Raw genomic sequence first — 22,137 nt, forward strand, 5'->3', positions numbered from 1 at the left:
GACAGCGAGCAGTGGGGCCGGCGAGCCCAGCGGGGCGGGCAAGCTGCCGGCTCCCACGTCCCGCACCTGCCCGGAGCGGGCCTGGGGGAGCACGCGTCGCGCCCTCGCCCCGCCCGTCCGGCGCCGCAGGTCCCCGCCCTCCCGGCCCGGAGCTATTTTGAAAGTGACCCTGGGCTGGGGCGCCGGGCGCGGAGCGGGCGCGGGCGGCGGAACCATGACCGAAGATGACCGAGGCGGCGCTGGTGGAGGGCCAGGTCAAGCTGCGGGACGGCAAGAAGGTCCGGGCGCGGCGCGGGCGCGGGCGGGGGGCGTGCGCGGGCGGCCGCTCACGCCCCCCTTGTCCCCGCAGTGGAAGACTAGGTGGCTGGTGTTGCGCAAGCCGTCGCCCGTGGCAGGTGAGCGCGGGGCCGGCGGGCGGCGGGGCGGCCGGGCGGCCGGGCGCGGCGCGCACCCCGCGGACCCACGGCCTCGCGGACCCCGGGCCCCGCGGACCCTGGCCGCCGGGGGCGCGCCGCCAGCTCGCCCGAAATAGCCGCGCGGTCGCGCCGCTGTAACCCGGCCCCGGGTAACCGGAGAGCGCCCGGCCGCGCGGCGCCCCGCACCCCTCCCAGCCGCGGGGTTCGCGGTTTCCCGTCCCGGAGGGGGCCGGGCCGCCTGGCCCTGGAGGTTGGTTGCACGTGCACCGGTCCCGGAGCCCCGCGACCGAGAGCAGGCGCCCCCGCCCGCCTGGGGAGGTGGGCTTGCGCGGGAGGGGCGGGAGCCTTTCCCAGGTGGGGCAGAGGCGCGGCCGGTACGTGGGAGAGCGGGGCGTCTTCCTGGTTTGGGGCAAACCGCGCTGTGGGAGGAGAGGCGGACCCCCGCCCTGCCAGTGCGGGAGGAGCCCCCCAAGTGCGGCGCCTCCGGCTCCTGGGCTCGGGCGCGGCCGCGCGCCCACTCCGCAGCCGCAGCTGTTGCTGGAGCCGGCCCAGCCGCGGGGTCGGCGAGCGCCAGCGGGGCTGCTGCGCACGTGCGAGGCTGGCATCGGCCTCGGCCACAGAGGCCTGTGGGGGCGGCGGGCGGGGCGGCGCGGCTCTGGGCCCCTGCGCTGGCCGCGGGCGGGGGCTGTCTCGGGGCTCAGACCCAACTGCGGCAGGTGTCTTCTCTTGGACCCCAGGGGTCCAGAGCTGGCGGCCGGCAAGGGTCCTAGTACTCTGGTGTGGGGGGGCACTGCCGGACTGGCTGGACGGTCGGTATCCGGCTGGGGGTGGGGCTGGCCAAGGCCTCCGGAGATAGCATCTAGGACAGGTGCTCCTCCCAGGGGAGCATCCCCAGGTGTGGCCTTCGCCCTGGGGGAGGAGAGGGAGGGCTCCGGGGGCCTGGGTGTGTGGGGGTCCCCAGGACCCAAGAGCCTCTGCGTGGCCTCCGTGGCCTTGGCACCTCTCCTGCTTATAGTGTGGGCTGGAGGCCATGAGCCATGGGGCGGGGCGGGGGGGGCACGCTGGAGGCGGAGCTGGGTTTGGGAGGGGGTTGGTGGTGACACAGGGTGTGGTGGCAGGTGCCCCTGCCCCTGGGCTGATGTCCATCCTGGCCCTGTCCCCACCATGTCACTGTGTGGGTCTCCCAAGCTCAGACACACCCACTGCTGGGCCGGTCACCTTAGCAGCCCTGTCCTGCCTGCTCTGCCCCCTTCCTCTGGACAGAGCTTGCTCCCATCCTGTCTGGACCTCCCTGCCCCTGCAGGGCCCACGCGGGCCCCTCTGGGGTCTTTGCCTTGCCCCCCACTACCTCCCGCGGCGCAGACTCAGCTCCGGCCCTGGGGCGGCCCCTCCCCCACCATTCCAGGTGCAGGGAGGAGCCGGCAGCATGGGACAGCCAGCTTCTTACCCGCTCCTGCCTGCCCCCACCCGTGCTGCCCTGGCTGTGAGGGTCGTCTCTGGTGGGGGTGGGGTGGGAAGTGTCAGGGTGACACAGCCGGGACGTGGGGGGACCCTGAGGAAGCAGAAGAGGGCCCGTGGCCGCAGTCCCCAGCGTGGCGGCCCACAAGGGATGGAACTCTTCTGTGGGTGGGATTGCTCCCCCTCCCTCCTCCTCCTCTCCCTCCTCCCTCCCGGTGGGACGTGCATGCCTGGAGCCCTGGCAGGAGGCTCCCCGGGACACACAGGCTGCTGCCCTGCCCCTCCGCCTGCCCCGGGGTGGGCCAGGTGCTCTGAGGTGGTTGTGGGGCCTCCCGGGCCGGCCGTGCTGCACTGCTCCCCACAGGGCCTGTCCCTGGGGGCCCACCAGCCAGGAGAGACCCTGGACTGAGGGAGCTGCTGGCCACGGCCAGCTGCAGGGCCAGAACCTGCTGCCCGGCGTCTCCCTGGCCCCGCTGTCCACTCCTGCGGAGGTCCTCAAACTCGGCATGGCCTGGCGCAGGCGGCCTGGGAGAGGGCGGAGACCTCCCTGCTCACAAGCTGGCCTCTGCTCCCTGCAGGAGGGCTGAGCACGGAGGGGCCATGTTCCTGGGGGACAGGGCCTGGGAGTCTGCCCCTCTGCCTCCTTCCCTGTGACCGTGGGGGACATCTCAGCCGGGGCCAGGGCCAGAGTGGGGTGGCGGCCGCAGAACTGTCACTGGGCGTGACAACAGAGGGACTCGGAGCACCTGGGGCCAAGCCTCGGTTCAAGGAAGTGCCCTTGGGCGCTGAGCCCTAGCCCTGCACCTGCCATGGCTGCCATCAGCGGAAGCCTTGCTCTCGGGCAGGGCCCACCTGTGTGAGGCCGCACAGCCCTGCACAGGTGCCCACCTAGCTCAGGAAGGAGGGCACTGCCTCAAGGTCAAGGTCGCCATGACCTCCTCGGGACAGATCCAACCCCACTCCTCTGGCCTCCTGCACCTCCCGGGTGCCTGGGCCTCTCCCACCCCTCCCTCTCCCTCAGCCCCGCCCATAGCTCCCTCCTCCTCCTCCTCCTCCTCACTTCCTCCTTCCTCTCGCTCCTCCTCTCCCTCTTTTTTTTTTTTTGACAGGCAGAGTGGACAGTGAGAGAGAGAGACAGAGAGAAAGGTCTTCCTTTGCCGTTGGTTCACCCTCCAATGGCCACCGCGGCCGGCGCACCGCGCTGATCCTATGGCAGGAGCCAGGTGCTTCCTCCTGGTCTCCCATGGGGTGTAGGGCCCAAGCACTTGGGCCATCCTCCACTGCACTCCCTGGCCACAGCAGAGAGCTGGCCTGGAAGAGGAGCAACCGGGACAGAATCCGGCGCCCCGACCGGGACTAGAACCCGGTGTGCTGGCGCCGCAAGACGGAGGATTAGCCTAGTGAGCCGCGGCGCCGGCCGTCTCTCCCTCCTCTCCCTCCTCCTCCCCCTTCTCTTCTCTTCTCCCTCCTCTCCTCTTCCTCCTCTTCCTCCCTCTCCTCCCCCTCTCTCCCCCTCCTCCTCTTCTTCCTCCTCTCCCTCCCCCTCCTCTCCCTCAGCCCTGCCCAGAGCTCCCTTCTCCTCCTCTTCCTCACTTCCTCCCTCCTCTCCCTCCTTCCTTTCCCCCTCCTCTCCCTCCTTCCCTTCCCCCTCCTCTCCCTCCTTCCCTTCCCCCTCCTCCTCTCCTCTTCCTCCCCCTCTCTCCCCCTCCTTTCCCTCCTCCTCTTCTTCCTCTTCTACCTCCTTCCCTTCCCCCTCCTCCTCCTCTCCCTCCTCCCCTTCCTCCTCCTCGCCCTCCTCCCTCCTCTCTCCCCCTCCCCCTCCGAGCTCGCCCTCTCCACCCGCCCTCCCGGCAGCCCTCGCGCTGGCCGTCAAGGCCTCCGTGTGCTCATGAGTGCACAGTTATTTTTACATCTCCAGACGCCTGTCCAGTTGCCTGCCCGCTGAGCCACTTGGGGTCCCGTGTGTCCAGGAAGCACCCCTAGTTCTGGCCCCGGTGCACCCCTCCTGCACAGCAGGTGCCTCGGGAGCCGGGGCAGGCTTGGGGGGAGGGAGGCTGCCGAGGTCCCCGCAGCCTGGGGCGTGGTCCCCTTAGGGCCCGCTACTGCCTCCTGGGCCGAGGTGGGCCCCCTGCAGAGCCCTGTGCAGCTCCCTGGCCGTGGGACAGAGCTCTGTGCCCAGTCACCACCTGACGCTGGATCCCCGTCCCCTTGGGAGCCCTGCGTCTGCGCCTCCGCGCGGGCTGCTCCCTGTGGGGCGCTGGGCTGCATCTCAGGCCACTTGTCGCCTCGGGGCGGCCCTGCCCCCTTGCCACACAGTACCTGCTCTCTGTCCCTGTCTGTGGCCGGCTCCCCTGCGGGGGTGAGCCCTGCAGCAGCCGCTTCTGTCCCCTGGGTCCCACGGGGAGGCGGGGTCAGACCCAGGCTGAGCTCCGAGGGGCCGCAGGGGGGAGACGGCAGGACTCACCTTGACCGGGCTGCTGGCGGGACATCAGCCCGCCGTGGCTGCCTGCCTCGCTGCTTGCAGCAGGGCGGAAGTCTCTGGCAGGTGGGGCTGGGCGGGGCCCTCCGACCCCGTATCCTGCTGAGTGTCCAGTGATGGCCCCGGGCGGCACACCTGGCCCGACTGTCCACAGCCTGGCCTGTCATCACAGGCTGGGCGTTGCGCCCACTTCTCAGATGACATGCACGGGCCATAAGGCAGCTGTGGGACCACCTCCCAGTCCAGCGATGGCTCCATCTGCACTGGGAGCTGCCGGACACGTGGGGGCGACGTGGGGTGCGGGGTGGCCAGGGTTGGCAGGGCCCCCTCAGCCACGGGGCGGGAGACACCTCGACGGCCCATGCTTTCAAGGCGCTCAGCCGCAGGTGGCCAGTGGCGGCCGCATCCCAGGAAGACAGGGGCCTGGCCCTGCCGGTCTCCGGACCCCGACCCAGCCCCCGAGTCTCCTGCCCCTCACTGCAGCAGCTGGCTGCTAATCGTCTCGCTTCCAGTGGCGTGGGCTGGGGGGGGAGCAAGGGGAAGCAGTTGGAACAGCTGCTAGGCTCCCTGCTGGCCCTGCGGGGGAGGGGCCGCCCGCGCCCACCCGGCCCCGCCCACCGCCGGCTCCTGCAGGGGCCCCTCCCCACCACGGCCCTCAGGCAGGTGGGAGCACAGAGCCGCAGGTGCCCCTTGGGGTGTGGTCTCCTCACGGGTCCCTGCCTCTGTCCGGGGATGACCTTACCTGGGCCTCCGGACTCCATGACACCCGCAGAGACCCTGCAGACGCACGCAGGCGCCCCTGGGTTCTCAGGTCCCAGGAATCCAGAAAGCGTGTGGGGGACAAGTGCGGGCTCCTGCCTGTGGCCCCGGAACCAGTGCCCCGGGGGAGGGGCGGAGGAGGGGTGAGGAGGGCTGATGGAGGCGGGAGCCAGCAGACGGAGGCCCCGGCCCCTGCTTCTGCTCCTAAGTCCGGGTCGCGCGGGCTCTGGCTGCTTTGTGGCCTCAGGAGCACAGGAGGTGGTGGGCTTCCCGGACAGGACATCCGACTGTCCCCTGTGCCGACGGAGCGGCCAGGGTGCGGCCTGGGGGACGTGGCGTGTGGCTGGCAGCAGAGGCCTCCATGCCCTGCCCTGTACGTGGTCCCCAGGGCCTCGCTGCGGGGGGGGGGGTCTCATCCCCACCCCAGAAATGAGCGAGCAGGCCGGCAGCCACACCGCTGCTGGGCCGAGCAGGGTCCCACCCAGCCAGGCCGGTGCTGGATGTGCCGGTTCTGGCTGCATCTGCACCACGGTGGTTGCCACGGAGACAGTGGACTCCCTGGCCCCGGGGCCTGTGGTCGAGGTTTGGTGAACTGGGCTGGGAGGGGCTGCAAACACGAGATGTGTGGCTCTGAGCTGATCTGGGCCTGGAACTGGCGAGTGGCTTGGGAGTCCGGGCGGCTGCTGGGAGAGTGGCCGCCTGCTTTCCAGAGGCTTGGAGTGGACGTCCTCCTCGCCTGGCCTTCCCCACAGCCCTCTCCTCTGTCCCTGCAGCTTCGGGCACAGTTCGGGGCTGTCTCCCAAAACCCAAGCCCTCACCACGTGGGCTACCCTGGGGGCCTGGGGACGCAGGACACCTGTCCAACAGCCTGGCTGCTGCCTGGGGGTGCCCCGTCTGGGCACTGGGGCAGGTGCACTGCCCGTTCCGGGCGCTCTCCCAGCTGAGCCATCGGCGGTTTGCCCAGGGCCGTGCAGGTGGATGAGCCCTGCTGGGTCTGAGCTGGGCCCTGGGCCGGGCGGGCTGCAGTGGGCTTGCTCCGTGCTTGGTGGTGTCGGAGGGACTGTGACGGCCATGGCGATGGCCACCGGGGGCTCGGGGGCACGGAGCTGCCCTGGAGGGTTCAGGGAGCAAGGCTCAGCTGGGCAGGAAGGGGCTGGGGCCCAGCGTGCCGGACGCGGCCTGGCGCGAGCGGGCAGGACCTCCCGGGGGGACGGTCCCACTGTGCATGCGAGGCTGGGGCTGGGCCGGCTCCTGGCGTCCTGACAGCCGCCCCCCCGCAGACTGCCTGCTGATGCTGGTCTACAAGGACAAGGCCGAGCGCGCGCAGGGCCTGCGGGAGCGCAGCGGCCTCACCCTGGAGGACATCTGCGGCCTGGAGCCCGGCCTGCCCTACGAGGGCCTGGCCCACACGCTGGCCATCGTCTGCCTGTCCCAGGCCGTCATGCTGGGCTTCGACAGCCGCGAGGCCATGTGCGCCTGGGACACCCGCATCCGCTACGCACTGGGCGAGGGTGAGTGAGCTAGGGGCTGGGTCCGGCTGGGGCTCCCCTGCCCCGTGTTGTCCCTGGGCCTCCCCCTTGTGGGGAGGGGGCTGCAGGGTGGACCCTCCCCCGTGTGTGTGGGGGGGGCGCAGGGTGGACCCTCCCCCGTGTGTGTGTGTGGGGGGGAGCTGCAGGGTGGGGCCTCCCCCGTGTGTGTGTGTGTGGGGGGTGCAGGGTGGGGCCTCCCCCGTGTGTGTGGGGGTGCAGGGTGGACCCTCCGGGGGGCTGCAGGGTGGGGGCCTCCCCGTGTGTGTGGGGGGGGGCTGCAGGGTGGGGCCTCCCCCGTGTGTGTGTGTGGGGGTGCAGGGTGGGGCCTCCCCCGTGTGTGTGTCGGGGGGCTGCAGGGTGGGGCCTCCCCCCTGTGTGGGGGGGTGCAGGGTGGGGACCTCCCCCGTGTGTGTGTGGGGGCTGCAGGGGGGCCTCCCCCGTGTGTGTGTGGGCTGCAGGGTGGGGGCCTCCCCGTGTGTGGTGGGGGGCTGCAGGGTGGGGGCCTCCCCGTGTGTGGTGGGGGGCTGCAGGGTGGGGGCCTCCCCCGTGTGTGGGGGGGTGCAGGGTGGGGACCTCCCCCGTGTGTGCGTGGGGGTGCAGGGTGGGGGCCTCCCCGTGTATGTGGGGGGGCTGCAGGGTGGGGGCCTCCCCCGTGGGGGGGGCTGCAGGGTGGGGGCCTCCCCGTGTATGTGAGGGCTGCAGGGTGGGGGCCTCCCCGTGTGTGCGTGGGGGTGCAGGGTGGGGGCCTCCCCGTGTGTGGGGGGGCTGCAGGGTGGGGCCTCCCCGAGCCTGGGTGCATCCGTCTGGGAAACGGGCCCTCGCCGCTGCCTGGAGCAGGTGCTCTGAGCTCCGTGACAGGCCCTGCGTGGGCTTGCAGCAGCTTCCTCTGTGGGAGCCGTCTGAGGCCGGGCCACTCTGTCGGACAGGGCCGGTGGTCAGCCGCCCGCCGTCGGTCCCCACAGGCGGAGCAGGGAGTCTGTGCAGCCCCCAGGGGGCTGTGGTCCCCAGGGACGCCCGCGCTCCTCTGCTCCCCTGCGGAGCCCGGCGACCCCGGGCGGCGGCCGCCTCGTCCGGTGATGCCGCTGCCCCTGCCGGCCTCAGTGCACAGGTTCCACGTGACGGTGGCTCCGGGCACGAAGCTGGAGAGCGGCCCGGCCACCCTGCACCTCTGCAACGACGGGCTCGCGCTGGCCAGAGATGTCCCTCCGGCCGTCACGGGGCAGTGGAAGCTGTCGGACCTGCGGCGCTACGGGGCCGTGCCCAGCGGATTCATCTTCGAAGGCGGGACCAGGTGTGGGTACTGTAAGTACGGCGGCTGGAGCGCGCTGGCGCCCCTGCGCAGGCGCGGCCCCCGGCCCCAGGCCCGGCTCGGGCGGGGCGAGGAGGTGCCCTGACGACCCCGCCCACGGACCCCTGGGTGGGCGTGGGCAAGTGGGCGGGGTTCCAAGGCCCTTGCAAAGTCCACCCGGGGTCCGCGAGGCCACGTGGGCCTTGAGGTCATGGCGCTGGGCGGAGCTGGTGCCGGGGACCCGGCCCCGCAGCAGTGGGGAGGGAGTGAGGTGGGGGCTCCAGCCGCTGCCTTCCCCATAGCGGGAGGGGAGGGGAGACCCGAGAAGGTGCAGCCCCGCCTCCACCCGGTGTGCGGGCCCCCGTGGGGTCCGAGGGTCCGTGCGGTACAGGGTCCAGGCAGGGGCGAGTCCGCGGTGGGGCTGGGGGCTGACAGGTGACTGCGGGTCCCACGAGGCGGGGGGAGGGGGTGTTTGACAAAGGCAAGGAGAGCTGAGGGTCAGGTCCTCCTACCGTGTGGTGAGCATAGCCCGGGCTGGACCCTGCCAGAGGAGGCCGCCCACGGGAGTCCCAGGCTGCTGGGAGCCCCTGGAGAGAGACCCCGTCCGTCCTCCCTGGAACTCCTGGGGGGCAGGCAGCAGAGGGCCCTGGGGGGCTGGCCAGCTGTGTGGGGGCTGGGCCATTCCTTGGAGACCTGTAAACCTGTCCCAGACACGGACATCTGGGCGGGCCGGCTCCTGTTCCGTCTCTGGTGTTGTGTGGGTCCCCACTGCCCATTCCGCTTGCTGCCGTCCTGAAGCTTGGTGGGTGTCCTCAGTGGGCACGCGGCGGGGGGCCTGCAGTGCCGGCGCCTCTGCTGGCTGTTATGGTCAGACCAGGTCAGTCCTGGGGGAGGAGCAGTGGGGGCTCCCCAGACTGTCTTGCCCTGCTCTGTCCTCTGGGAGTCTCCTGTTGCCATGGGACCCTGTCCCTGGTTGTGGGCCCACCTGGACAGGCCACGGGACCTTCTGGGAGTCTCCTGTCCCATGGGACCCTGTCCCTGGTTGTGGGCCTGCCTGGACAGGCCACGGGACCTTCTGGGAGTCTCCTGTCCCATGGGACCCTGTCCCTGGTTGTGGGCCCGCCTGGACAGGCCACGGGACCTTCTGGGAGTCTCCTGTCCCATGGGACCCTGTCCCTGGTTGTGGGCCCACCTGGACAGGCCACGGGACCTTCTGGGAGTCTCCTGTCCCATGGGACCCTGTCCCTGGTTGTGGGCCCTCCTGGACAGGCCACGGGACCTCCTCTTGAGGTTCAGAACTCAGTCGCACCTGCAGAGACGCCGGGCACCCACTCCACGGCAGAGGCTTTGTGCCCACCTCTGGGCGCCCGGGGCTGGGGCGCTCTGCTGGGGGTCACGGGTCTGTGCTGGCCACGTCTGTTCTGGCGGTCAGGGATCTGCGGTGGGGTGGTCGGAGGGCCCTGGGGGTCTTGGCCGAGTGAAGGTGGCATCACCATCTCCCTCGGGGACTGTCCTTGGTGTCTCCCGGCCAGCTCTTAAGGAGCAGGCAGAGGGTGCTGCCCTGGCCAGGCGGGGTGGGCGCGGTCCGTCTGGGGAGGGGTGACCAGGGCTGTTGTGCTGGGAACTCGGGTCCCAGCCGGGGTGCAGGGGCTCGGTGCCTCAGGCTGGGTGCTTTCCCTCCGTGGAGCCCATGTGGGCACTGTGGCCTGCTCAGAACCCGGCAGGGAGGGCAGGGGACCAGGGCCTGTGGTGGCTCCCGGGCGGCCCATTCTCTGTTTCTGTGGTCACAGCCTGTGTGTGGTCCCCCGAGCTCCGGCTGGGAAGGCCCTGGGCGCGATGAGGGCGGCCTGGGGACAGTTCAGGCAGCCTCAGCGCTGTGTGGGAGCCGCGTGGGGAGAGATGAGGGCGGTGTTCCGCAGAGGTGGCCTTGAGTCCGGGAAGCCAAGGCTCTGAGGGTGGGGGTTTGAGCGGGGTGTCTGCAGGGGCGCCCACAGGGAGTCCCGTCTGCTGCTGTCCCTTGTGAGGGCGTCCGGTGAGCCAGGCCCCATCCACAGAGGGGCAGGGCCCCGGATGCTGGGGAATCCGCAGGGGTCGGCTCCAGCCGCTGGCGCCCTGGACCCCGACCCCTGGGAGCCCTGGCCCCTTGGTCCCTGGGGGCTCAGCGCTTCCCTAGGCTGGGCCTGGGGGTGCCTCAGAGTGTGCACTGAGGGTGCAGACCCCAGCCTGAGGCAGTCGGGGTGCGCTCCGGAGAGGGAGTGAGGCTTTTCCGGGTGAGCGGGAGCTGGCCTGGCCGCCAGGGGGTCCGGGGGAGATGCAGGGGCTTCTTGACAGGAGGTGGGCCCCGGAGGGCAGCAGGAGGCTCCCGGGCCCCGGAAGGCCTGGTCTCAGACTTGGAGAGCTGGCCCAGCTCCGGGGCGGAGGGCACCTGTGTGGGCAGGGACCAGGGCCAGGCGGCGGCCCGGAGGCAGCAAGAGGCAGATGGGGGGTGTGTCGGCCAACCCCAGAGAAGGGAAGGACCCCGGGGTGAGCTTCCTGAGACTGTGGCCAGGGGTCAGGGTCGTGCAAGGCCAGCAGCACTTTTGGCGGCCAAGGGCGTGCAGGTGCAGGTGTGTGCTGTGGGCCGGGTGCGCTGGGGGCTTTGAATGCTGCCGAGAGCTTGTGGGGTGCTGGGGGGGGCTGGGGATGAGCCAGGAAGGGCGGCGGGGGGGAGGGGGCAGCCCTGCGGTATCCCGGGGCCCGGCCAGACACCACCTCCCCACGCAGAGAGGGGTCCCCCGGGCCCTGAGGTCACAGCTTGCAGGCGTGGGCGGCGTCGGGGCCACGTCTTCGGGGAGCGTGGCGTGGAATGCCGGGCCGGCTCGTGCCTTCGGTAATGTGGCTTTTTATAGTCGGGGGACTGACTGTGCTGTGCCATTGCCAGCTGTCTGTAAGCCGCGGATCAGAGGCCCAGCCCTGGAGCGCTGGGGCCGGACGGGTGGGGCGCGGAGTGGGACTTGGGGCAGCGGCGGGAGCTTCCGGCCGGCGGCCAGCAGACGGAGCAGCCTACAGGGCCTTCTCCTCGCCTGCCCTCCGGCCGCGGTCCTGGGCAGGAGTTCTCCGCCAGCACCGCCCCCTGCCCCCCTAGCTCGGGGCGGGGGCACTCCCTCAGGCCTCTCTAAGCCACGGGCATCCCTGGGGTGGCCATCAGCCTCTGTCCCCTCCTCCCTCTGCTGGTGGTCTGCTCAAGCGGCCCCTTGCCCTGAGCGGGGCGGGAAGCTCCATGGTGTCCAGGTGGGCCCGCTTCCCGGCCGCGTGGTCGTGGACAGGCAGCTCGGGGGCGTCCCCTGGGGTGAAGCTGAGGCAGCGTGTGGCACGCCAGGACGGCGGTGCTGGGCGCGGCGGGGGGCCCCGCCACACTGCACCTGCGGCTGCCCAGCCGTCCCTGGAGCGCCTGCCTTTCTTTGGGCAACGGGCAGAGGCTGGAGCGGGCGGGGTGTGCGCTGGACGCCGCGTGCCCGGCCAGCCCGGCCTCCCCATTCACTCGGCCAGGAGAGATTTCATTCACCCTGGGCCCGGCGCAGCCCAGTGGGAGGCCGCCGGCCAGGCGCCTGGGCCCACGTGGCCTGTGGGCGTGGCTCCCTGCTGACTCACTGCTCTGGGCTCCTGGGCGTGCAGGCCCCGAGCACCTGCCCCCTGTCCCTCTGCCCAAGAGACCCAGGCCGTGTCCACGAGGTCTTCCCTTCTGCTGAGTGAGCTCGGTGGGAGGAGCCGGTGCCTGGGACACGCGTGTGGTCAGGGCTTCTCTGTGCGAGCTCGGGGGCCGGGGGGCTGGACGGGAGTGGTGGCCCTGTCACCAGTGGCCACCTGTGCCACACATCCCACAGACCTGCCCACGTGCCCGGGTCTGGGCTGCCCGCTCACCCTGAGCGGATGTGTGGGGTGGGGACCGCCGCTCCCCGGGGCAGGTGAGGAATCTGAGGCTGCGGGGGGGGGGGCAGGGACAGATCTGGCAGCTGCCTGCCCCATGTCGGGGTGGACTGGTGGGTGGTGCTCTGCACCCATGGCGTGGCCCCGGCCGGTTACCCAGGCATCGTGGGAGGGTGGTGCCGACTTTGGCACCTGGGGGCCGCGTTGTCCCAGGTAAGGGAGGCGGGCTGCCCTGGCGGCCTGGCATGGGCAGGCCTAGTGGGCCTGTGGGGCGCGGTGGGGTTCACCGGGTGCAGGAGCTCCAGCCCAGTGAAGTCGGGTGGCGGGGACCTGGACCGGGGCGTGGAGGGAGCGCCTGTGACCCCACTCTGAGACCCTGACCCACTTCGCAGGGGTCCCCCCAGCCGTGCCGGGGCCAGGCTGACCTGTCTCCTCCAACCTCCCTCTGCAGGGGCCGGGGTCTTCTTCCTGTCCTCGGCTGAGGGGGAGCAGATCAGCTTCCTGTTCGACTGCATCGTCCGCGGCATCTCGCCCACCAAGGGCCCCTTTGGGCTGCGGCCGGTTCTCCCAGGTGGGCTCAGGGGCGTGGCCACGTGGGTCGGGGGCTGCCACCCCGCCTTCCTCAGCCCAGTTAGGGGTCACCCCCCCACTGCTGAGGGCACCCCAGGGCCTCCCTGCGTGGGGTCGCTGAGCCACTGGGGCGCTCGGCGGCCCGAGCCTTTCTGGAGGGCACGGGCGAGCCGCAGCTGCACCTGGGGGACATTCGAGGCCTTGCAACCCAGGGGCCTCCCCAGCCCCTGCACACCCCAGATGGGGCAGGGCGGTCCGGCCTGGCCCTGTGAGCCCGGGCGGGTCGATCGGGAGCCGCCCGGGGAGGCTGGCTGCTATGTGGGTTCTGAGTGGGGCCAGGGCTGCCCGGGTGTGGCTGAGGGACACTGCTGGACCCGTGAGGGGCCACATTGTCCGGGCACTGTGGGGCCCGGGGCGGGGCTGGGCTCCCCTAGGTTCAGGCAGGCTCTGTGCTGGGGGCTCCAAGGGGCTCTCTGCTGCTCCGCTCGTCCAGCGGGGACAGAGCTAGCTGGTCCAAGGCCTGCAGCCACACCGTTGGCAGTCGTGAGCTGCCCCTCACCTCACTGCTGGCCCCGTGGTGGGCACCCAGGCTTCCCTTCTCCCGGCGGCAGCCCCCAGGTGGGATGGTTGCCTGGGCAGCTCTGTGGCGGAAGTCCTTCCACACTGCCCTGGCTGGGCTGGACGGTGCCACAGCGCCCCCTGCTGGCACCTTTCTCAATGGCAGCCATGGTGGGCATCAGGGCGTGGATGTGGCCCGGGGTTTCTCCCTCCAATCCTCGCCCTGCAGTGGGAGCTGGCGATGCGGGAGGCACCTGCCCTCTGCTGCCCCTGCAGGTGGTCCCAGGTGAGGAGGGCCTGTGCCGGGCTCAGCAGCGAGCAGAGGATGCTGGGGGTAGGGAGGGGCTCAGCCCACCAGGAGCTGCCCGCTGCCCCCTCGCAGTGGGGGGTGGACTGACCAGGAGTCACAGGTGGGGGGGGCTGAGCTGGTGGTAGTGGCCTCAGCCCCTGCAGGGCAGACTGTGTGTATGTGTGTGTGTGTGGGGGGGGGCTGGGGACTGCTGTCCTGTGGGCGGGGCGTCACACCGAAGCCCCATGCCCAGTGCGGGAGCCTGGAGGTCCTCCACTAGGCACAGCCTCCCACTCGGCTCGGAGACCTCTCTGCTGACCCACATGGACGCTGAGGCCAGAGGGGGCGGGGTCGCTGCTCCCTGGACACAGCTGTGAGGGACGGGGCTGGGTCAGCAGGCTGAGCGCCCTGAGCCTCCGAGCCCTGTGAGCCTCCATGGGCCCAGGGGGCATTTCCCTCGGGGGTGGGGCCCTGGAGGCGTGGGCGTGGGGGACCCGGCAGGTGCAGGCACCTGGGACAGGTTGGCGACTCTGGGGGTGCTGGGCAGGGCTGTCTGGCCTAGGGCTTTGATGAGCAGAGACACAGGGGCCGCCCACAGCACAGAGGCCCAGGCTGGGTGGGGGACTGCTGCCCCTCACTGTGCTTTTCTCTGCTGCAGACCCCAGCGCCAGGGGGCCCTCCCCGGCGGGGGAGCGTGTGACCCAGGAGGCCCTGGAGCTGGAGAAGCGGCTCAGCCTCCTCTCGCACGCGGGCCGGCCGGGAAGCGGAGGTAGGGCCCGGTCCGCCCTGGGGTCCCCACGCCACCTGCCCTGGAGTCAGCCACTCCCTCCCTCACGTGGCATTCCACACACAGTGGCCCTGACCGCTGGACTGCGCTGCCCCCACCTCCATGGGTCAGCTCGGGTGGGGGCCCCATGCCCCGGGGTGGCGGGTGGACGGGCCACCTCTCCTAAGCAGGGTCTCTGAGATGGCCCCGAGTCTCCTCCAGGAACCAGAGATGGCCGGCGAGCGTGGCAGGGGCTGGCGCGTGGGGGGGACTTGTCCAGTGGGAGGGCAGGCCAGGAGGGGGCGGCCATGTCAGAGGGGCGGGGCCCTGGAGGGGGGAGGAGCCAGGGGCGGGGCCTGGCTGTCCCAGCTCCGCCCCTGCTCCTGTCCCAGGGGACGACCGGAGCCTGTCCAGCTCGTCCTCAGAGGCCAGCCACTCGGACGTCAGCGCCAGCAGCCGGCTCACCCCGTGGCCCGAGCAGTCCTCGTCCTCGGCCAGCACATCACAGGAGGGCCCGGGACTGGCGGGCGCCCAGGCCCCCGGGGACACCATGCTGGGCGCCTCGAGGCCGCCCCCCAAGCCGCTGCGGCCGCGGCAGCTGCAGGAGGTCGGCCGCCAGAGCTCCTCGGACAGCGGCATCGCCACGGGCAGCCGCTCCTCCTGCTGCGGCAGCGTCTCGTCCTGCGCGGGCAGCAGCCCGGACGTGTGGCGAGCGGGCGAGGAGCTCGGCTCGCTGCTCAGCCTGCCGCCGGCTGCCGGGGCGCCCGAGGCCAGCCTGTGCACCTGCCCGCCCGGGGCCGCCGAGTACCAGGTGCCCACGGCGCTGCGGCCACACTACGACCGGCCCCGCAGCCTGCGCCCGGTCCCCAGGGACCAGAGCCCCGCCGTGAAGGGCGGGCCCCACGACGGCACGGCCGGGGACGCAGGCGGCCAGACGTCCACCGGCTGTCCTGGCTGGCCGGGCGTGAGACGGCGGGGACAGGCGACCGAGGCCGTGGGCGGCGAGGCCGAGCTGCCCGGCCCGGCCCCCGGCGAGCCCTGGGAGGCGGGCGGCCCCCCCACCGGGCCACTTCCAGCCTTCTTTGCCGCGTGTCCCATCTGTGGAGGTCTCAAGGTAAAGTCCCCTCCCTGAGAGCCACGGACGGGCCCTGTGGCTGCGAGGGGGCGGGCGCTGGCCCCTTTGGATGGCGCCGACCCCTCACAGAAGCCGCTGACCGGCGGGGAGGGGCTGGGGAGGGCGGGGGGCCTCCGAGGGCTGGCCCTGTCCCTCTCGTGCTCTGTGAGTGACCGCTGCTTACCTCTGCCGGTCACCGCCGCAGAGCAGCCCGCCCCCTCGCCCCCAGCGGCAGGTGCTCCCTGGGCCCACTGGGGGCCAGGCCTCCTGGGCAGCTCGCGTGGCCACTCGCCACGTCCCCTCAGCTCTCGCGGGTGGGCCCCATGGCTCCGCCCCTGAGCCCCTGCAGGGGGGCGGGGCAGCTGCACTGCGTCCTCCCCTGTGGCCCAGGGGCCCCACCTCCGAGGTGGAGGGGCGGGCGCGGGGCGCTCATGGCAGCCAGCCCCATCCTGGCCGCCCTGTCCTTGTCCCCGTCTCTGTTTGTAACGTTCTCAGACTGGAAATAAAGTGTTCTTTTCTTACTGCCTTGTCCTGCTCCCTGTGGCCTGCCCCACCCCCTCCCCCGGGACCCCCAGGGAGGCCACTGGGGCACCAAGGACAGGCTGCTCCAGATGTCGCCAGGGCCTGGGGAATGCGTGACACGAGCGCCTGTGTGCCCATGCGTGTGCTGCGTGTCATGTGTGCCCATGTGTGTACTATGTGTGCTACGAGTGTGTGTGCCCATGTGTGTGTCCCTGCCAGCGCGGTGCGTGCCCATGCATGTGCTGCGCTTCTGTGCACGTGTGCTGAGCGCCTCTGCACACCTGTGTGTAGCGTGTTCCCTGGTGAGGGTCCACAGTGAGGTCCCAGATGCTCCCTACGCTGGCCAGGGGCTGGCGAGGGCGGAGGACCCCGCCCCGCCCACTGCGGCCCCCTCCAGCCACCTTGGCCACCCGTGCCACGGACCCGCGGGCTTCCTGGCTGGGCGCCTGCAAGCCGCCCAGAGGGCTGCACCACTTCCGTCCCCCGCCAGCAGGTGGCACCAGCGCGTCTCTGCTTCGCTGAGGACCCCCCCAGGCCCTGCCTCCTGGGGCTGCCCTGAGAGCCTGCGAGATAACACATGAGGGGTAACACGCAAAACAGCACGTAAGAGCATGAGAACATGTGAGGACATACATGATAGCATGTCAGCACACGAGGGGTTAACATGCAAGGCATATGACAGCATGTGATAACGTGACAGATAACATGTGAGGCAGCATTGAGATAACGTGTGGACATGTGACGTAACGCGTGATAATGTGAAAGCACCTGATAACCTGTGTGACAGGTCATGTGAGCATGTCCGAGAACACACATAACGTGACCGCATGTAAGAACGTGTAGAATTGAGATAACGTGAGACATAGCACGTGGGCTAGCATGACAGCATGTGAGATAACGTGAGAACATAACATGCCGGATAACATGTGAGGTGGCACTGAGATACTCTGAGAACATGTGACAGAACGTGTGATAACATGTGTGACAGGAACGTGCAAGAGAACATGAGATGACCTGCAGAGTTAACATGTGCTGTGTGACAGACCTGTGAGCGCTGAGATAACATGAGAAAGCGTGTGGTAACGTGTGTGACAGAGGACATATGTGAGCAAGCACGTGGAAGAGCCTCAGCCCTGGGCCGGCGGGCGGGGTGCAGCCGGAGAGGCGGGGCTGCAGGGCCCTCCTGGGAGGGGTCTTGTGGGAGGGGGCTCCGTGTGCACTCGGAGCCCCGGCGGGCGTCTCCCTGCGGGGCCCCTCACCCTGTCCTCGGGCGGTCAGGCCCCGGGTCCCGGCTTCCTGGGAGCTCAGCGCCCACCATAAACCCCGACTTCGCTCCAGGCAGGCAGGGCGCGGGGTGCAGCTTGGATGCCCCGAGTGAGGCCTCCTGCCCTCTGCCCACGCCAACGTGTGGGCGCCACCCTGCCCGGAGGCGCACGGTGGGGGGATACCTTCTGGTCCTGGGCCACGCCCCCAGCGGAGGCCGCCAGCCCCCTCCACACCACCTGGGCGACCCCCCCAAGGTGCCAGCGGAGGCACGTGGTGTCTGGCGCAGCGGTCAAGGTGTCACGTGTCAGACTGCCAGGCTTCGAGGCCTGACCCTGGGGAGCAGCAGGCGATGGCTCAAGTGCGCGGGCCCCTGCCACTCTCGTGGGAGCCAAGATGGGGCTCCTGGGCTGCACCTGGGCCGGCCCTGGCTGCTGGGGGCATCTGGGGGAGCGAACGAGTGGGCGGAAGCTCTCTCTCCACCTTTCAACTGCAATCCAAGCAGATCTAAAAGAAGCGCGGGGGACACGGGGCTCCCTGGTGGCCAGCCCAGGCCTCCTCCTGGCTGTCCCTCCCCACTCCTCCGAGCAGCCACTGCCCAGCTCAGGGGAAGAGGGCACGGTGTGGTCTGGGGGGCCGTGCTCATCCCGGGGAACCCCTGCAGGCTGTGCACCGACACAACCAGGCACAGACACGGGGCGGGCACCCGTCCCGCAGGTGGTCACCCTGGGGGCTCCGGGGCAGGCTGGGGGAGCCGGTGGGCACACTGACCACGCCTCTCCCTGTTCAGGGTGCAGAAGCCGCAGCCCCAGGCCTTGTGGTGGTGCATCCAGGTAGGAACCTGGCTCTGGAGCCCAGCTCTCGCAGCTTGGGGTGGGCGGGGGGGGCATGGGAGGGGCTCCGCCTGCGCTGTGCTCTCCACACCCTAGGGGCGCCCCCTGGGTCCAGCCTGAACCCCCCAGACTTGCTCCAGGCCCCTGCCCCCACACTCAGCCAGCCCCGCCCCCAGGCAGCCTACCCTTGGCTGGTCACCAGGTAGCTGGGAGAGGCCTGGCGAGGGCCTGGTCTGGGGTGCAGCAGTGGATTCGCAAGTCTGGGGAGGGCGTGGGCTCTGGCCAGGCGGGGGCAGAGCGCTGGGGGGCCCTGCAGCATGGTGGGCTAGGTGGCCCGGCTCTCCGGGGAGGGCGTGGGCTCTGGCCAGGCGGGGGGCAGAGCGCTGGGGGGCCGTGCGGTGCGGTGGGCGAGATGCCCCGGCTCTCCCTGTGCCTGCCCGTCTGGTCACTCTGGCAGATCCCGTGTGCTACAGACATGGCAGGTTCTGGGGACCTGGGAGAGAGCTACGCTGGGGACTGAGAAGGCAGGACTGGCTGCAGGCGGCCCTGGAGGTCGGCTCTGCAGGGGCAGCAGCCAGGCCAGGCCCCCCGTGTCCAGCAGAGGGCTCCTCCTGACACGCAAAGACGTGGGAGAAGGGCCACAGGGGTGGGTGGCAGCAGGTGGAGGCGGCACCCCCGGGGCTCCTGGAGGAGGCAGGGGTGGGCGGGGCCTCAGGGGTCAGCCAGCCCTGGCGCCCTGCCTGGGGACTCACAGCCCCTCTCCCCACAGGCTCCCCAGGGCCCGAGAGGGGTGGCAGTTGGACGCCCACCTACGCAAACCTCCCCGCAAGCCCCTCCTGCAGGAAGCAGCTGTACTACCTGGGGCTGGAGCTGCAGGAGGCCGTGGCCGGGGTCCGAGGTAGGTCTCTGGGGGGCAGTGTCCAAGGCGGCCCCCCCCACGCGGGCCCGGGGTGCAGCTGGGAGCCTGGCGCGGGCGGTGCCGGCCCCCACCCACCACAGCCCCTTCCCTCCACTGCTCGCAGGGGCAGGCGCCTCCCGCTACGCCCAGATCGACGTGGGGGCCACAGAGGCGGCGCAGCGGGTGGGCGCCCAGCACGCGCGGGCCCGGCAGGAGCGGCTGCGGGAGCTGGAGCAGCGCAGGAAGGGGGCCCCGCGCTGAGCCTGCGCCGCCCTCCGTGCTGACCCCCGCGGACGTGTTCCCAGGAGGAGAGCCGCCCGGGGGTGGGGACTCCCCTCCCCCTCCCGCGTCCTGGAGCAGGGAGGGGCCGTGGAAGGCCCGGTGCAGGGGCGCAGGCGGCACTGGGGCTGGGCTAACGAGCAGCAGGCTCCCTCCCCTGGCCCGCGTCACGAGCTCCGTGCGTAGGACCCTCGGGTGCACATGGATCACGACCGCTCTGTTGTTAACATCGCCCGTTATTCCCCCCCCCCCCCCCGAGGTGAGCGCAGCTTCCGCCCAGGAGTCGGCTCCCACGCAGGGGTGGGGGCACGGCGTTCTCATGACTCCCAGGGCACTGTGGGAGCTGGGGGCCCCCACCTCGGGCTGGCAGGCGGGGCTCGGCCTGCTCACTCCTCCTCCTCCCAGGGGCAGCGGCTGAGAGGCCCTGGCAGGGGCCTGGCACGCCCTCTGTGGCCGTAAGGGAGCGCCTACCACAGGGCAGCCTGTGCCGGTGCTGGAGGCTGGCTTCCCGACCCCCCCCCCCCCCCCCGCTGGGCTGGAGGCCACGCCTCCACAGGAGCCGCGTGTGAGACAAGCCACCTCCTAGCCACAGCACCTGGCACCCGGCTCAGACAGGACGCGGAGCCCACAGCCTGGCTCCCGCCCCGTGACTGGCCAGACCTGGGGCTTCCTAGCTACAGAGTGGACAAGACTCCCCTCCCCGCAGCCGGGCGACGACGGAGCCACCTCCCGGGGAAACGCCCACCTGGAGATGGGGACGGGAGGCCAGGGCTCACGGCGGTCAGCAGGCCCCAGCCAAGGACGTCCGCGGCCGGCTCACGGGGCACGTGGCCCCAGGCTGTGGGGAAGGGTCCCAGGGGCGGGGCCGCCGTGGATGTGACGGCTGTGCAGGGTGGTTGGGGCTCAGCGGCCAGCGTGGATACACGCGCTCGCCTTGCCCTGCACGGGGCAGGGTCCCAGGGGGCTTCTGGCTCCAGGCGCGCCCGTGGCTTCCCCCTCGTGGTCCCCTTCTCCCTCCTCTCCTGGCGGTGCCCCGGTCAGGTCAGGAACCCCAGCCCAGTCCCTCGGTGCCCCGGTCCCAGGATGGGGATGCTGGCGACCGCACGCCACACTACGGACCCCAGGGGCCCGCCCCCCCACCCCCACCCCCCCAGTGCTCCCGGCTGAGCAGGCTGGAAACAAGGTTCCAAGCAGGGGCTCAGGAATTCAGCTCTGGAACCGCGCGCCGGGTGAACTCTGTCACCGCCTGTGCCCAGGGCCCCAGTGGCGGCCTCACGGGCGACCCTGGCGCCGCACCCGTCACGCGCCGTCTCCACGTGTGAGCAGCAGGAGGCCCTGCTCACCGCGCCACGCGGCGGGGAGCGTCCCGCAGCCCTCGGACCTGCCGCCCCGGGGGTCGCGGTGCTGTGCCGGGAGCCCTCTGCCTTCCTGCCTGGGTTCCTGCCCAACTCTGTTACGGAGTGACGGCTCCAGGGAGGGCCGGCAGGGCCCAGCAGAGGCACCTGCACCATCGGGAACGGCCCTGGGCTGCAGGCTGAGGTTTTGTCTGAAAGCCAGAGGCAAAGCTGCCACCCGCGGGTCCACCCCCCAAGTGGCCCCACCAGCTGTGGCTTTGCCAGGACCCAGGAGCTCCATCCAGGCTCCCGCGTGGGTGGCGGGACTCCAGGCCTGGGGACCATCCGACGCCTTTCCAGATGCTCGGCAGAGAGCTGGCACCGGAACTGGCATCCCAACCAGCACGCCAGCGCGGCCACAGCGGCTTCCCGTGCCGTGCCACGCCAGCCTGGGGTGGCGACTTTTAAACACTGAATTCCTAATAAAAACCTTGGCAACCAAGAAAACGCCCCAGACGGCCTCGCCCCGAGTCCTCTGTTCACCGAGACGGGATGCGCAGACCGCGGCAGAGCAAGCGAGCGACAGACTGAGGCCTCCCGCGGGCGGGGCGCCGTGGCCGGGTGCAAGGTACCGACACCCACGGTTACGCCTCTGACACCTGCACGGGACCGAGGGCCCCTGCTCCCCCAACACAGGCGCCTACACCACACAGCTCCGACGCCGGGTGTGAGGGCAGGATGCCAGCCCCCCCACTGCGGCAGGAAGTGGGCCACAGACCCAGTGGGACGGATGGAGGACAGCGAGTGAGCTGAGGGTGCCAGGCACGGGAGGGCGACGCAGGAGCAGACCCCTGGCAGAGACCCCGGGGCTCCGCACAGCCAGCCCAGAGCTGTGTGATGCGGCACAGCTGGGCACCGTATGGGCGCGCACTCACCGCCCTCAGCCCAGAAGCCGAGCGCCCAAGCATCACGTGGGCACGGGAACACCGAGGAGCCAACGGCCCACGGGGCTCGAGAGAGGAGTGCTGGGGGGGGCGCCCGGCTGGGCCCGGGCGCCATGTGGCTCCGAGACAGCACACCTGTGCCACGCCAGCTCTGCAAGCCGCCGAAGACGGGGAAGCGGGCACTGGGGTGATGGGAGGGGCCGTATCCCAACCCCGCCCTGGCATTGAGGTGCTGGGGGGGGGCCGTGTCCCGACCCCGCCCCGGGCACTGGCGTGCCGGGCGCCTTGTGGCTCCGAGACAGCACACCCGTGCCACGCCAGCTCTGTAAGCCGCCGAACACGGGGAAGCCTGGCTCGGCTGTGACCCGCGCCAGCGCCAGCGCGCATCCACCCTGGTGGTCAGCAAGAGGGCGGCCGACAGACGCTGGCGGTCAGCAAGAGGGCGGCCGGACAGACCCCGGCGGTCAGCAAGAGGGCAGCTGGACAGGCCCCAGCGGTCAGCGCGTGGACGGCGAGCTGGGGGAAGCCGAAGAACGGGTAGAAACACGCAGGGGTTGCCTCAGGGAGGGGGCGGCACCCTGTTGGGGGCTGGGCAGGGGAGGGCACCATCGGCCGCTGTCCCCCAGCACCCCCCCCCCCACAGAGCACTCAGGACAAACCACTCCCCAGTCAGATGGCGCCAACACCAGCCACAGTGCCACTCGCCACAAACGCCGGGGCCGAGGCTGGGCCAGCCCTGAGCCCCTGAGCAGACGCACGTGGTAGGGCTCACAACGCGGCTCCGAGGCCTGAAACGCACGTGTGCAGCGTCCCCTCACGTCTGTGATGGGCAGGGAGCCACCGAGGTCTCGGGGAGGCACCCGGGGGGCAGACGCGCTCACAGCCCCGCCCCGGCCACTCACTGCTGCCGGCTCCCCGGCTGGGGACAGCCC

The 22,137-nt window shown here is 71.2% G+C and overlaps 1 protein-coding gene across 2 annotated transcripts; it reads left to right on the forward strand.

Annotated features, from left to right (window-relative positions):
- Positions 1 to 20,768, forward strand: DOK7 (docking protein 7). 2 transcript variants are annotated; one of them, XM_070069534.1, is made up of 10 exons: positions 1 to 278; positions 350 to 395; positions 6,393 to 6,623; positions 7,743 to 7,943; positions 12,287 to 12,406; positions 13,911 to 14,021; positions 14,411 to 15,132; positions 17,708 to 17,750; positions 18,520 to 18,648; positions 18,773 to 20,768. In XM_070069534.1, exons 1-10 carry the CDS (start codon positions 225 to 227, stop codon positions 18,907 to 18,909), a joined length of 1,794 nt encoding a protein of 597 aa, XP_069925635.1. In that variant the 5' UTR covers positions 1 to 224; the 3' UTR covers positions 18,910 to 20,768. The 2 variants fall into 2 exon arrangements, with proteins under 2 accessions (XP_069925635.1, XP_069925636.1); XM_070069535.1 differs by lacking the exons at positions 1 to 278; positions 350 to 395 and adding an exon at positions 569 to 734.
- Positions 20,769 to 22,137: the final 1,369 nt, after the last annotated feature.

Source organism: Oryctolagus cuniculus, chromosome 2 (assembly GCF_964237555.1).
Source record: "Oryctolagus cuniculus chromosome 2, mOryCun1.1, whole genome shotgun sequence".
NCBI lineage: Eukaryota > Metazoa > Chordata > Mammalia > Lagomorpha > Leporidae > Oryctolagus > Oryctolagus cuniculus.

Bases quoted from the DNA above. Each gene is read 5' to 3' on its own strand.
- DOK7 (XM_070069534.1), top strand. From the start codon at position 225: ATGACCGAGGCGGCGCTGGTGGAGGGCCAGGTCAAGCTGCGGGACGGC. The intron at 7,944-12,286 runs GTAAGTACGGCG...CTCCCTCTGCAG, and splicing joins CGGGACCAGGTGTGGGTACT to GGGCCGGGGTCTTCTTCCTG. The intron at 17,751-18,519 runs GTAGGAACCTGG...CTCTCCCCACAG, and splicing joins CCTTGTGGTGGTGCATCCAG to GCTCCCCAGGGCCCGAGAGG.